A 16,663-nucleotide genomic window follows, 5' to 3' on the forward strand; every position below is an offset into this window, starting at 1 on the left:
CCCTACTAGCCATATTCTTTTTTTGTAGCATAATCTTGGTAGAATGAGCAGGGGAGGACAAGTACACTTGCACTTATGAAACAACGACTGTCATTCACACTACAAATATGACAGGACTCTTCGGTTCACCAACTTGACACAGCCACATGCATGTTTGGACAACTCACGTTCTCTCAACAGCCAAATTCCTATTCAGCAATTTCTCCTCAAAGTTGAGACAATGGTTTTATCGGGCTGTATAATAGACATGGAAAGCAGAAAACAACAGCATGGTGTATCTTGTAAACTTGTGTCATTTCAATAAATTAAAAGTCAAGAGTTAAATAGTAAGGTAATGATTCCTGCTAGATTAAGAGATGATTTGTTCTGTCGTATAGCCTGGCATTTACAGCATTCCTTTTGGTTAGACGAAGCCCAGGGAATTTTTTCCTTGCTTTGGGACACGGCATACAGAGGACTGTTGCTGCTACAGTGAATATGCGGTGCTGTTTTAATCTGGGATCAAACTGAAAATCCCCTCCCATAAGAGTTCAGTCAAGGTCATACTGGCGATTAGGCAGACTGTCTATAGAGAGACAAACTGAGACAGAGTGCAAGAGTGGTAGAAAAAGGAAAAAAAAAAAAAAAAGAGGTGCTGTCACTGTCCCATAGTGCTCTACTGTAACCTAACATGTAATTTTTCCAAAACTCTTGGCATGGTCTTCTCATATATGGTGAAGATTTTTGGTGACTAAAGAGGAACAGAGAAGAGCTATTCAAAAGATGAACTCACTCCTTCCCTAACATGTTCAAGTCATTACTTCCCAGCCTTAAACCCTCCTGTTTTGTCCGCCACATGTGGGACACTGACCTGCCTGCAGCCTGGTGCTGTGCCCAGGCAGACAGCTGGTCTGTCTGAAGCTCGCACACAGACACACACACAGACGCGCACACACAAGAGACACAGAGGTGAAATGGGAGAGAGGGAGGGTGTGAGGGACATATCCACAGGCCTTGAAATAGAGCAGGACTGGCCCAGGTCAGAGCCAGCCTGCCTGGCCACCTGTCTGGCATATGAGTTTTCCAAGGAAGTGATGTCAAGGTATCCACAATGTGGATGGCATTGCTAATGACACGCCTCTTAAACTATGTGTGTACCACATTAGCATTCCAACAGTATTTGCTACTAGCACTGTTGGGAAAACATCCTGTATTTGATCCAATTAAACAACAGTCATCATGTTGAGTGTAGTGGAAGTGTTACTGTACCATCTATAGGTGCTGTTTTTAACCGGTTGCAGAGTCCTTGAATATCCCCGTAAGTTTCCCCAATTTTGTTTATCGCCTCCGTGCCCCTCAGTTCCATTAAGGAGCGCAGTTCTTTGAGCGTGCAGCCAAAGTCTCCATCGTGGTTGGCCTCCACCATGGAGTTCTTCACCCCACTGTACGAGTTGTTCGCCATTGTCTCGACGCCTCCCCACTCTAACGCAAAGCGTTGCTGCTTCGACTTAACAGTGGGGTTAAAAAAAAAAAAGTGATGCCCTGGAAAAGCTTAAATCCTCAAAAGTGCGAACACTGTAGTAGTTCCCATAAACAGCTGACAGGCCCTTCAGAGGCAGCTGGAGTCATACGGCAGGTAGCAGGGCAAGGATATTACAAAACAAGCCATTTCCCTTGGAGAGCTGAGTTCCTACTCTTTCATGGTGACTGAGGATCACCCAGAGCCGGAGATCACCATGCATGCAGTTCTGAAAGAGAAGAGCAAACACACACACAAAAAAAAACGTCAATAGTGACACCAGCAAGCATTATTTCATGTACAACAGGGTTTGCCATGCATTTATTGATATCACACGGACAAAAATATGACAGATTTTTGGGCAAACTGTTCTATATATAATCTATCTATGGCTTTATTTCACATGCTGTGACACACTATGCTAGTGTTCACACTGGGGCTGGATGATGTATCATATTTTGTAAGAAAAGTTGAACAGAGTTTTTTTGACAAACACCAGAGACATTTCTCTGTCTCTGTCTTATGTCTTCAATACATCTTTGTCTCAACAAGCAAGGAACGATAAGAACCAAATTTTCAGTTCCTCAGTTTCAGTCTGGATACTAATATAGATAAATACTTTTTTTTTCAAATTCATTGCATTACCGACATGTGGTTTCCTTTAGTATGCTTGACCTAATACTGTGAATGTTAACTATGATGCCTGCAGCACACTCTGACATCTTGAAATACTTATTAATTAGTATCAATGCTCTTGTATTTTTCTTTCCGTCAGGTGGAGCCTTGTGTAACAGTCTGCAATTGGACATTTTTGAAATATGTTGATGTCACCGTTTCTCTCTCTCTCTCTCCATTTCTGTTATCATACAACCACACTAACAGAGACATTTCTGTTGAGACACTTCACTGCTGCAGGAGAGGAAAGAAGGAAATGTCTGGACAAAACCACTCAGTTGCCGAGACAAGTAGCAAAGTAATTAGCGAAACTGCCTACAGCTATCTGTCGACAAAATTTTCATTGGCTGTACTTGAACTGTAATGAAATAATTATTATTTTGTTATCTGGACAAAACTCTTGTGTAGTAATGTGCTCTCTGCTTCCTGGTCAGAGTATGTGAAAGTAAAGATAGTCCTTTTCCCTCTGCAAAGTTTATCTACTGTAAGTAAATACAAACATACAGTAAATCTTCTTGGAGCTGTTTCACAGTAAACAGCTTCCAGCAGCATCTCCCTGTTTTTTGACTTTATTTGATTTAAGATAATTCACTGTGTTTGGTTTAGTTTTAATTTTGATGTATGACAAAATAAGAACAATAATTGGCATAAGATTTATACACAGTAGTAATGAAGCAACCAAAATGGTATTAATATTGTAGTAAGAAATAAACAGAAATAAGCAGAAATAAACCACAAGACAAACTGATAATAACTATAAATATGTTATTTTATACTTTGGTCTATGAGGATAATTTTGATTGGACAGAAAATGTGCATTAATCATGCGTAGTTGGCAAGTTTAACACCAGATAAACGTCTCAAGGAAAATAGGTGTACTCTCACTTAAAAACATTTACTCTCATTTAAAAGTTTCACAAAATTTTTGTTTCTATCTTATGTGGCTGCAGAATGTCGAGGTAGTCAGAGACAATATTACTGTTAATTTTAAGTTACTTAATAGTGGGTGCAGCTTTAAAAATCTTTTTTTTCCTGTGGAAAATTAATTAAATTCTTTAACTATTAATATTATAAAATATTTGATTTAGAGCTGCAACAATTAGTCAGTTAATGGATTAGTTGCCAACTATTTAATTAACCACCAACTATTTTAATAATAATAATAATAATAATAATAATAATAATAATAATAATAATTCATTATTTTTAGTCATTTTTTAAGAAACTAAAAGGCCAAATTCTCTGATTCCTGCTTCTCAAATGTGAATATTTTCTGTTTTCTTTATTCTTCTATGTCAGTAAACTGAATATCTTTGGGTTGTGGACAAAACACAACAACAGTCATCAACTTTTTTTTTTCCTTTTTACCATTTTCTGACATTTTATGTACTGAACAACTAAGAGATTAATTGAGGAACATAGATCAACAGATTAATGGATAATGAAAATAATTATTGCAGCCCTAGTTTAATTTGTCATTTTTTCCCCCTTTTATCATGTATTTTATCATTACTCACATCATGATTTTGTAGAATTACTGTTTATATGCTGTTAAAATTATAGCCTATATTATAAAATGTATCAATAATGCCTCTTTCCCCTCTCCACACCCACAGATTACCGTCAGTCCTATGGGAAGTTTAATGATGTAAAACATTACAATTACTTTACACAGCACATGATCACAAACAGCATTTTCTCCCCATTGGCCCACTTGGCCAGTAGATCTGAGTTTTACAGGCCCCTTGTATATTTTCACTGGCTTGGCAGCCAAAAAATGAAAATAACTCTTTTTTCCAAGTTTGGTGATTTACTCATCGTATACATAATATGTACAACAGTGAAGTTCCCTTTAGATTTGGTTGTTTTCCTTTAGTTATGGATATTTAATGTTGATATAAAATATAAAATTAGGCACATATTGGATCAGTAAATGGATGTTTCTCCATATTTTGTCTTTCTCCCTGTGTTGCTGCTGGTCAGAAACTCACTGCTGCTGGTACTGCTGGTAGAGAGGAGGGGCAGGCTGGTGTCAGCCTAAAGTCAACAGGAATCCATCTAATTTTAAGATACTTAGCTAAATAGACTCAATCATTACATATAATGAATGTCTGTTTTGAGCTCATTCATAATAGTTTGCTATTAGCATAACAAGCTCCCTATAGCAGTAAAATATAGCGGCTGTGGATGAAAGGGGAGTTGACTGCTGGATGTCAAACACATCATATTTATGTTCTACTTGTTCAACAGTTGTTTGATAAATTGCTCGTACTGTCTCCCTTACTGCCGGATTTTGTTGCACTTTCGGCAGCGAGCAGTCATAGTCGACTTGAGTAAAATGTAACCTAAAGCTCTGCTGTCCACTCTGTGTGTGTGTGTGTGTGTGTGTGTGTGTATGTGTGGACCTCAGCCCCGCCCTCGTGCATGCAGGGACTGACAGAGATATGGCGTTTAATTAGTCTCAAAACCCACGCACATAAAAACCAGGCGCATGCATATGATACGAGTGCACAGAACAGTATCCACAAGCCGAAAAGTATCCTCACAAGGGAGCCTTTTGGCTCCGCATACACAGACGTCCCACAAGCAACGGGCTGACAAGTGCAAGCTCGATGCTCCCTACACGCTCCCAACTGCACAACACTCGCTCGCTCATCAAGTTGACTTTTGAGACTTTAAAAGGCAGGGACTGAATAGACAGTGGCTGATGTCTTGAGTTGTTAAACGGCTGTTTGCAGACAGGTTTTAGGTAAATTACTGCCACCTTCTGTATTGGAAGGCGGATCAGAGCGGTTATTATACTATTACATTCAATTCTGCTATTAATTCTGTTTCTCTCTGTTTTCTAAAAATCTGGAAATAGCCCTGTACCCCAAATCACCTGAACTCCTCTATAACATTTCTCTAATACCTAGTGATTCCTTATGGAGTGTATCTTTAAGTGTCTGTCTCTCGTTGATATCTAGGACAGTAGCCTATAAAAATACATGCTCCACCATTTCCTGTAGTCCACAATGTTCACATCTACCCGTAGCATGCTTATTCATTATGTTTAACGCACTGTTCAGACCGGTGTGTTCAAACCTCATCCTTGATATAATGTCCTCCTCCTATTTCTATTTCTATTGCTTCCTCTCATTTCTCCTACTTTTCTGTGAATGTTGTAGTAGTGTCTGCCCTTATTTCCTCTATCCCATTCTTCCTACCATTTCTTTTTCTTTTCTGATTTGATTATATTATATTTTGAGACTAATTAAACGCCATACAGAGAGCAGAGGAGAGAGACAGGGAGGCAAACATCTCATTCTCTCCCCACTAGCTCCAGTCAGCTGCTTGAACTGGAGAAAGTGGAGAGTTTGTTGTGACTATTATTAGGGCTGTAGTCTGCTGGTTGACTGGTTGATTAGTTGGTCGATATGCTCTCGTCCGACTAAATTGTCATTGGTCGAATAATCTCTGTGTTATTTTCATAAAGAGAAAAGTGCTACATCAATAGCTTTCCAGGAGTAATCCATTATTTCCTGCGGTGGGAGGGACAGACTAACAAATTACTTGTGAAAACAGGGGTGTATTCAAAACACCCCCGTTGTTTTCACAACTTTGAACTCCCCAACCTAATGGAGACTGCTGGGTCTAACTGCGCTGAACATTTACTGAACGTTTACTGAACGTACTGAACGTTTACTGAATCTGTGTTTCTCCATAATGACACAATGAGAACCTCTGCCGGGCCAAAAAATATATTTTTGAATATTTGATATCTGAATGAATATCCATTAATTCGGAAATCAATAGCATTTGGGAGTCTCTGAGCAGCGCTGTTCCAGTATGTGAGTCAACCTCTGTCATTGCCTGGGAAACCACTGGTAGCGTGGCTCTGTTAAGGAGTATGTTTGCGTAGCAAATGGGAAAGAGCAAGGGGCAGATAAGTGACGGTGGATGCGAGCGGGGCAGAGGAAAAGACTAGTAGTAAGTTGTCAGTCTGGCAGTAAATGTACAGAACAGACTACAGTGTGTCAGTTAATAAATGCTAAAAAGTCACGTCTGTTGTTTCCCCAAATGCTGGAAAAGTGAAGGGGGTTAGCTCTAGAGTTAGCAACAATGGGTTAGCCCCCCCTCCCCCCCGTGTGCGCGACTAATCGATTAGTTGAAGATTATGCACGATTTTAGTCGAGAAAAGATTTTCTTTGGTTGACTACAGCCCTAACTATTATGTACAATGTGAAATTTCAGCAGTGGCGTTCATCATTTGGCAGCGATGCTGCACCACACAGTGATGTAAATCCGGTCCTATCTTGTGATTCCAAATTATTCATCAGCCGCCTGGCCAGTGACCCCAATTTATTTGTCTGCCATAACTCTGATTGGTCAGTCAACTGGCCAATCAACTTGCCTTGCATAAACTTTTACTGGCCCCTGGCCATCGGTTATGTCGGACCCTGGGACCAGGTGCTTACGTACAGCTTTACAGTCAAATCCTTTCATCTAGAAATCTCAATTTATAACCGTATCACAGTATCCTGTCATGTCAAACAACGTAGGTCTGTCACTTAAATAATCAGAATGAGGATTAGAAAAAAAAGCCAACAGCTTCTCAGCAGTTGCACTGGTGGGGTAACGTAGTGAGCTGGGACCAACTGACTGATTACCTCAGGAAAAGCCTTCTGTTAAATCTAATTAAGACTATCTGTGGCATCAGGGAGCTCCATGGTGCTCTACATGGGAGAGTCCATTCTAATGAGAGGCTGCTGTCCATTCAGCTTTAATCAGTCTAACACAATGAGGCTGATTCATTCATGTCGACCAAGTTGATAGGAATTTGTCTCAGATAGAAACAGAGGCACAAGACAACAAGCATACAACAACACAATACAATTACAGGGGCTTGAAGCACAGCATGTGCCAACATGTTTTAAGGAGGACTTGATCTGATTAATTTCTTGGAGTCACAGGGGACAGAACAGGACAAATGGGAAAGATTCAACGAGATGGGCTTGATTTCAAGTCTGAAATAGTTTTGTTAAACAGTAAACATACATTGTGCTTTCAGTTGTAAAGCCATATCACACTATAATCCACACTGCACTATAGGAAAAAAACACAACCTGGTTATCAGATCTATAAAAATACACCAATGCAGACAGACAGGGACGTTGTTCCAGCTGGAGCAAATTTTGCTCACTTTATGCATTTCTGGAGATAACATAAAGATCAACATGGCTGAGAGAACACTATTCATCTTCCTTTACAGCAAGCAAGACTTCAAACATGCAACTCTAAACTAACATCCCAAACCCAAAATATGTCAGAACTTTAAACTGGGACACAGATGCAGAATGATAGAAAATGTAGCCTTTATTATTGCTCACTGCACAAATGAATGCTTGCAGCTTATTCCATTGAGATTCTTGGAAACTATTCTGTCACATGTTGAGATTCTTTTTGGAGCCATCTGCCATGGAAAACGGGACAGAATTTATTATTTATTACACAGCATAATTGCAGGGCCGGGTGTATTACTGAGGTGGGAGAGATTGCAGAAATCCCTATTTTGACGAGGAAATACTCTTGCACCTCTTGTACTAACTGCAGGTTTACCGAGATATCTTCAATGCATTTCATCATTCGATCGAGTTTTCATCACATGTGCAATACTGCCTTGTCTATTAACATCCTGTCACCAATTATTAAGCACAATGCTGTCCTGATTTCAGCATTTTCTTGAGTAGAAATGCCAAGCCAACTTTTAATAAAAATCTGTTTGAGGTTCATCTCTTTGTAGGCTAAGTTAGACCCCATGAACTGCTAGGCAAGTTACACCTCTCGCAGTGCATCCAAGTAACAAATACATTTTGTCATATTGGTGAACTTGCCCTTTGTAGATGAACAAGATGTTTAACTGCAGTTGAATCAGAATCCTAGTCTGTTCTGTTGTGCATCATCTCGGGAAAAACCAGGGACTGACAAATCTCTGATATCTTTGAACAGGGAGTCATAGGGTGTTATAATTTCTGACTTACTTTAGGACTGAGCAAAGTAAGAAAGTGTTTTGCACTAACTGGCAAGTTGTGACTTTCCTCTGGTGGAAGAATTCAATAGCAACGGACTATCAGGAAAATAATACACCAAAACCAACAACATCATGTTTATGATTTATATCAATTTAATATAAATTGCAATAATTCTTAACCTTTCAGAGCTTTTAAATCAAACGGATGGGATTTTATTACACATACAGATTTTTGAGATGTTTGATAGAGGTTGATAGATGTCTGAGAGGTTAACTATTTGCCACAGAATTAAAATAAAACTATAGAGAAATAAACAAAAACAATTAAAGAGAATATTTACTCAAATAGTGGCAACAGATTCGCCTATTGCCAATTCACTACATTTTTTGGTGGCATAAGTTGGGAGAGTTATGTTTTTGCATTCCTTGTGCATGTCACTAACAGTTTTTTGACAAATGGCAGTAAATGGAAATATGAATTTCAGGAGTCAGGAGTTATTTTCAGGACTCATTCTTACAATAACATCTAGCTTTGTAAATGTGTAAATGGCTTCTAAATGGCCCATCTTAAACTGGCAGGAATATTTATTTTGCCTTAGGCATCACATGAGCAGAACACATATGCAGTAATGAACGCAATTCTCTGCCTTCTCCATTTCCCTGACTTCATGTCTTACTCTATGAGCCCTCTCTAACATTCACACCCCCTAACCCCACGAGCAGCAACAACGCCAAGATAAAGGAAGTGCCAACATTTGCTATGCTGCGACAGTTTCGGGTTGCGGAGCAGGTCACATGTCACAACAGTGGAAAATCATTGTGATTGGATCTCCAACCCAACAGCTGGCATGGTATGGTTGAATGACAGAGGCTAAGGTTAACCCTTTGCACACAACAGCAGCTAATATGTAGCTCAGCAGGAACATGAGTCTATGGTGGTTCCACCCATGGACCGGAGACTTGTAAGTCACAAGTCTCTCCCTTACTCGAAGCTATTTAAGGCTGCTATCACACATTAGATGTGCACTAAATCCTCCACCCAGAAGGCTGTGGCAAGTGGAAACAAGTAGCGAGGACAGTGGTGGGCATCTTAGTGATATACTCATGTCTTTGTCTTGACACTAAGGAAACCCTCTGGCAGTTTGTACATCTCTATGTGCCAACAACTCGATGCAAGGTAGCAATTCTAGGGATCCCTCTGCAATGGAGCTGCCTAATGCGAGGGGTGGTATTTTTAGCTTCCCCCAGACTGCCCCCTCCCCCCACTGCTAGCCGTTGCTGAACTGGGTCAGGCCATGTACATGTGGAGGGTACAAAGCAGAGACACCCAGCTCTCCTTGTACTGCATGGCTCGCAGCTGATAGTGCTACTTCAACCCATAGACTGGAACCTTTACACGGCTCTCCAACACTTTCAGGCCGCCAAATCATAAGAACACACAGTCATAGGTGTCACTGTCAACACACACTTTTGGTCTGCAATTCATCTTATTTCATTTATTGAGGGACATATAACAGAAATAAACCATAATCTTTTTGACCAGCATTTAAGGTGTGGTAATCAAATAGGGATGAGACTGTGTACAACAGTAAACAGGTAGTGACTGTGGATATCATAACTGTTTGCTTTTTTAATGGATAAGATAAAAACTGCTTTATTTAATTTAGTTTGGATGCATTATTTTTTAAAATAAACATTCTGCAGACTAAAATGAATTTTTTACGTTTTCTGACAAGCAACACTGCAGCTGTTTCATGCTACTAAATAAAATATTGTACTTTTGTTGTTGTACCTTTGTGTACAATGACGTATTCATTAGAAATTAGTACAGTAGCATCCCAAAATGTTAGTTTTTCAAATATAGAGACAAAGAATGGGAAACACAGAAAATCCATGCACACTGGTGGAGCAGAGGCAGAAAGTGGGGCAGATTTTGGGCTCCTTACGTAAACACAGAGGAGATAACCTTTCTAGCTTTTGATCGACCAAAAATACCCTAAGATGTGCAATCTGGGGGCATCTAATCACCTGAAGGAGAAGAGGGCTTATAATTGCATTTTCAAAACATGTGCATGGTAAGTGCCTGTCAAAAAAAATTAACAAAAATCAAGTCAAGGTCTCATTCAATTATTTTTTGCTGAATATGAAATTTTCCAATATAAATCAACAAAATCCAGCTAATGTAACAGTTGGACTTTTTATATGAGCAAAGTTAAAGCGAAAGGAGAATCCATAATGCATCAATTACTTTTGTGTTTTAAAAACCTCATCAACACACCGTGTAATAAGTAACCCAAAGGTTATACTATTCCAGTGTTACTTCACATCAATACATCTTCTAATCAGTGAGCAGATGTCTGTGTAAATAGCGAGAGGTCATGCAGTGCAATCGTTTACTTCTCATTTTCTCGTATTGCTGAGTCCTGAAAGACTATCCTGTTGCTAAGGTATAATTAAATCTGACTGACACTTTTTCACATCATTAAAATAAAGATTTGTTATTTACTGGACTGAATGTACAACAACACATTTTAACTACCAAATACGGCAGTTATTAATACACAGTTAAATGTGCCAATCCTTTGTACTATCAATATAAATAACTGTATAGTCATCTTTCAACTATGAGAGGGATTTTTTTCATGAGAGTCTAACGGTACCATTAAAACCCCACAGTGTCTAAACAACATAAGGACAGGTCTAAGTAGTAACTGTGAAAATACTATAATTGTCCTTTAGATATACAAGGAGGGATGGTTTTATTTAGCCATTGCAGAGTCCTTGATGTCCATAGGATGGAAAATATTCCAAAATGAAGCATCTTTCATCAAGCCACTTTGAAGATGAGAAGCTCTCTGTGTTCTTTGTTATATGTGATTCTACATAGCAGCTCAGTGGCCTGAGGTCCTGCCGCCCTGCCATTTACTACCACAGTCTGACCTTGCTGTCCCAACCACTCCAATTTCAGACGCACGACTGTTCAGCATTAAACTCATTTTACCAAGACCTATGGTGTGGATGCAATTTGTACTAGCCAAACATATGTACACAATGTCATTATAGACTAATACAGCGAAGCAGGCGGAAGTAAATTAAGTCTGAAAGGTAATACTGACTCAGACTAGTTTGCTACACAGCACTTTCACATCCATCCTGTGGAAGCCTGCCAAAATTGGCAAGGTTGACATCATTTTATCTCCCAAAGCCTATATCACAACAAATCTCAAATTAGTATTTAAGACTAAATGACATTAATAATCACATTGACTGCCTTCATCCCTCAGAGGGGTTTTATCAAACAATTCGCACTTTCCTTGCTACTGAAACTGCATTCAGTGTAACTATACCACCACTCTAATGAAGGCATCACCAGATAGCAAAACACAAAGCTGCTAGTGGATTAGTCTATAGAAGGTGAGAAATATGTTCAAGAGACAAGAAACCTGACAGCTAAATATTATGATTATTATTGTAAGATAGAATTTTGGACAGTTACTTTTTCAAAAAGACCTGCATGGGTAATAATTTCTCACTTATTTGTTACCCTGATACCAGTATGTAAAGCCATGAGTGGGCCATTGGCGTTTGTCCACTGGCAAGGTTTTGGATTTTTCAGAAAATAGCTAAAATGACAGTAGGGATCTGTGTAAAAGATTAGACCAGCAAAAGATGGAGCACCGTACACCATCTGTGACAAGACATTCTTTACAGTTAAACACATTTGGAATTGAGCAGTATTGGTTACGTTTTATATAATCAATGATGATACTATGAAGTCTAATAATCTAAATAGTTTAGTCTAATAAGCTAAACTACTGAGCAAAATCTAATGAGAAAGCTAAATCGTTTATCCTACTTAAAAATACATATATTTACACTATTTTCAGTGGCATTTCAAAGCCATCATAGATGCCTGGTAGACTGACTGTAGCATAGTTAGAACTTCTAGCTGTTTTGATGACTAATTCATGATATTGTCCGATATGTGCCTTGAATTGTTTTAGTGGACAGAATCAGAGTTTATCCAAGTAGCTGAGCCAATATTTCATATTGATTGCCCCATTGATCTCCCAGCACCTACAATGGTAACACCAGCAAATTAACTAGTCACACATGTGTGGTTAGTTGTCCCTTTTGCTCTGAGAGGCCAGATTTGAATGAATGCGTAGTAATAATCTCCATGTAACCTAAAACCTCTGGTTGGAATAACCTTGGCCTTACAATACACACAGAGAAAGAAAGATAAGCAAAACCCCCATCATAAGTAAATAGTACCATAAATACGTTGTACTTGATAGTTCAAACCCAGACTATATTTAGCTTTCCATGTCAGTTTACATGGGGCTCAATGTCACCTTAGATTATAACCCACAGTGGCTAGCTCTCCATAATAAAGCTTTGGACATTTCGACTGAATACAGACTGAACTAAGGACGAGTGTTGAAAATTGTAGTTATTAACAACATTTATGTAAATTTTTTAAGACTGTACATTACCGCAATATGGCAGTCATGTGATGCCTTCTGCGGGACTGAGCTCATTACAGTCATCACCGCAATTTCTTTTTTTAAAATGCGAAATAAAATCGGATAGAGATACGTTGGAGAATATGCATTGCGTTGGCTTGCTCCGGACACTGGGCTGCAAGACCTCGGCACTGCCCCATGAGAGTGGCCGAATGGGGATGCCGAAAGTGGTGCCCGAGAAAGCAGAAGCGCGGCAAGCAAGCTTGCATCCAAGCTAGGCTAAAGGCTAACCCCAGATGACCAGCTCTCCCGTCAATCTTCCTTGCCAACCTCCACAATAAACTAGACTACCTAAGACTGCTGCTGACCTCCTGGAGAGAAATGACAAACTGTTGTGCCTTCATCTTCGCCGAGACGTGACTGGACGAGAGTATCTCTGACTCCGCTATCCAGCTAGCCGGGCTAACCACTCTCCAGTCAAACAGGATTGCTTTATTGTGACCCGAGGCGGTGGCTTATGTATTTATATTAACAAAGAAATTATTTTTGGACTGTAAAGTCCAATTAAAAAAAGACTAATTATTATTTTTTTAATAATATGTGATCAGTTTTGGGTTTTTTTTTTATCCCCACATTGGCAGTAAACCGCCAAACCGTGGGAATACGCTGCTTTTTCACCGGGGTACGAAAAAACCCATACTGTCACAGTCCTAAATGTGCTTGTAATTGACTCAAAACCAAAGCATGACAATAAATTGAGTGGACATATGAAGCAGCTGTACGGGGGACTCATCCACGTTGGGTTAGGGGCAGACTTGACAGGCGATAACTGCCTGGGAGAAAGTGTACTCAGTATACTGCATTACTTCACAGTACCTTGAGCTCTGTGACAACTAAAAAATCCCATGCCATGAGAAGCAAACAGAACTTATTTTAACAGCAAGCTGTGATGTAAGATAGAGATAGAAGTAGAAATCACATAATCTCCAGCATGGCTAATTAACTTCATATGCACCGCCGACAGGAGGACCTTTAGTTGCAGACCTGAGAGGTTGTTGGTCTGCGAATGTAAGCAGGGAAAATACTATCCAACTTAACCACACAGCCAAGGACGTCAGATGATCTCGTCTCTGAGATATAACCATTTTCCAAAACAATTTTCAAAACAAGTAACGTCTACTGACTCATATCCTTTCTAAGTCAGGGCTGGCATTACTGTAAGTACTTGGCCAATATGAAAAAGCAATGGTATAGCAAGCAATAAGAAAGGATATTTTTGTCATTCTTGAGTGACAGCAACAGTCTGAGTTCAAAGGCCTCAGACACAGCAACAGATTGTGTTACTGATCGTTTAAGTGAATCATTAAACAAACTCTGAATCTCTAGATGCTGAGCTTGACAGATATAATTAAATATCATTCATTATTGCAAAACCTCAAATGTATCTTTTTCAATTTAGTAAAATCTAGAAAGTCCAGACACACATTACTATTCAAAACTGAAAATTAATTCCAACAACTGTCACATCTGACATTTACCCTGCAATATGGTCCTCTTGACTATAATGCTTGGCCATGGAATTGCTTAGCTGTCATTATATTATGTAATATCTACAGATAACTATACATTGCTACAGTGACTGTCACACCTTACATCAGAGAATCAACTCATTTGCTTTAAGCAAAAGCCAAAATCAAAGTGAAAATGCGTTTGGTTAAAGTAACACTACAATGTGCAAATCACTGCAAGATTACAGGTAATTACACAGGAAGACACTACCGGCACTGCAGCAAGCTGGGTGCTTTTTAATTGGATAAAGAGTGATCCCTTCAACTAGACACCAAAAGGTGCTCGGTGGCTGCAATCCACATCAACCTGGAAACTTGCAGGTGAAGTTAAGGCGTGCGAAAGTATATTACTATTATTATCCATCAAGGTCATGAATCTAATGTTAACATGTGTAATCAAGAGATACGAGGCACATTAACATTATAAAAGGTAGCCGGCATGGTCATTTAAAGCGATATGCCACATTCAAGATTTAGCTTTACCGCTTTGGATTTTTCAGCTGCAGATCATAAAATCATCTAAATAGCTTGTAGTGATGACATTTAAGCTTGCAAGTTAACTTGACTTAAAAAAGGAGGCACGGTGCAGAATAGTGTTTCCCCTCATGGTAATGGTTGGGGTTACTGGGGTTGAGGTGAAGAACACGAGTCGACGAGAAAACAGACTGGTAAAAATGATATCGCCCCGATGGGTATCCAATTTTGACAGCCTGGTGAGGCGTTGCTGGTTGATAAACGCTGTTACTGATAACCAAAGTCGCATTATATTACACATAGCGTCAACTCCTGAATCTGACAGTAACAGCGGGTGCCCGCTCCGAGATCCCAAAGTTATCCTACACTCGGAGAAACACCGTGCCAGGCCGGGTTACAATATTAGCCCGGTAGCTTACCTTATTCTGTGACCTGCAGTGCTGGTTAGGTTCAGGCATGAGGAGTGAGATGGTTAACGTTGGAGTAAGAATATCAAGGCAGGTCACAGAATCTGATGGGTCACCAAATACGGTGTAACACCGGCACTATCCCTCCGCTTATAAGTGCGTCTAAATAACATTAAACAGTTAAAATGACAAGGATTTGAAAGTTAGAATGAAATACCGGTAACTGTTAACTTTCTCGTAACGTTACCGACATTATTTCAGAGGCAGCGTGTAAATTAATGAGCCTCAATGCCTCGAACCTCAACTGCTGCCCACGAGACGAACTGTAGCGTGAGAGGTCCAACGTTTAAAAAAACAAAAAAACAACGTTGCAGGCTAGCGTACAATGTTAGCCAACTAGCTCCAAGGCGTTAGCTCATGCTTGCTGATTGTAAAGAAGTGAAAGACACAAAAGCTGCTTCTAACAGATTGACAAGTCAAAAAAACTTAACCACAGGAAATAGAGATGTCAAAGTAAACGAACTTAACCACATGCAGAGAAAATCTTGCAGCATCCCGGTAGATTAGCTACCTGGGTTGGAAAACGAGACGCCCAATGTCAGTTATCTATCCCAGATATAACGTAAGCTAACGATGTTAGCTGGGTATAAAGCTAACTACCCAAGGCAGCTACCCACCAGTGGCTGGCCCTCGTTGTTCATTGCACACACATACAAAAAAAGGAAGACTTCACCGGTCAAGGTTTTCTTTTTAATGCAACGTCTAAAAAATAATTTAAAGCAGCCCTTAACTTGGGGCGTTTTTATCGCGCTGGCACAGAAAATGCAACCAAAAATACTTACTCCGTTCTCCGAAGAGCACACTAGGTCCCTTTCTCACTTTAACTCCCCCTCAGTCTCACCAAAGACTAGACTCTCTCCCCTGATCTGAGGTAAAATCCCGCCCACTGCGCTGTCACAACCACAAGCAGTCTCCAGCCGAATGGTCAAGATAATTCCCCTCCCATCCAAGACCACGGAAAATCCATGACCACTAGATTGGAAATCTTTATGACTCATACGTACAGCTGATTAAAGTGCTGCATTAACACTGAACTGGCAACGAAAACATCTAGTTATTAATTTCTTTAATGAACACAGATGGACTCTTTGCTCATTAATGAAAGACTACTTTTGTGTAGTACAGGTGCACACCAAGAACACCTGCTATTTATTTTAGTTGTACAATGAAATGTCTCATAACGCTACAACTAGTTTTCTTAAACTTGTCGTGTTCAATTCTTTGTGAAAAGATACACGACACTGAGTGGGACACATCCAGTCGAAATGAATAAATAAATAAATAAATAAAAGGGTCTAGTTTCTTTTAGATAGACTTGGCCGAAAGCGGAAGTGTGAGGACATGAACCATTTCGCTTCTCTCGGTTCCTTTCTGTCACAACACCGCCGGGGACATGTGATGCACGTCAAAAGGAGGATGGGTATGGACCGCTGGTGTGGATTCTCATTGGCTTAGCCAGCATATCAGTCGCCTATGGAAACGGTTACGTCATGATCCCCTCGTAC

The 16,663-nt window shown here is 39.7% G+C and overlaps 1 protein-coding gene across 2 annotated transcripts in view; it reads right to left on the minus strand.

Annotated features, from left to right (window-relative positions):
• Nucleotides 1-16,040, minus strand: part of atp2b1a (ATPase plasma membrane Ca2+ transporting 1a) — a 42,231-nt gene extending 26,191 nt beyond the window's left edge. Inside the window, exons 1-2 of one of the 2 annotated variants that reach the window (XM_042402807.1) lie at nucleotides 15,941-16,040; nucleotides 1,249-1,727 (exon numbers count right to left, since the gene is read on the minus strand). In XM_042402807.1, the coding sequence (XP_042258741.1) occupies nucleotides 1,249-1,441 (193 nt within the window). In that variant the 5' untranslated portion in view covers nucleotides 1,442-1,727; nucleotides 15,941-16,040. Of the gene's footprint in view, nucleotides 1-1,248; nucleotides 1,728-15,940 lie in introns of those variants that run through there. The other variant, XM_042402808.1, reaches the window with a different exon arrangement.
• Between the last annotated feature and the right edge of the window lie 623 nt (nucleotides 16,041-16,663).

This window comes from Thunnus maccoyii, chromosome 23, assembly GCF_910596095.1.
Source record: "Thunnus maccoyii chromosome 23, fThuMac1.1, whole genome shotgun sequence".
NCBI lineage: Eukaryota > Metazoa > Chordata > Actinopteri > Scombriformes > Scombridae > Thunnus > Thunnus maccoyii.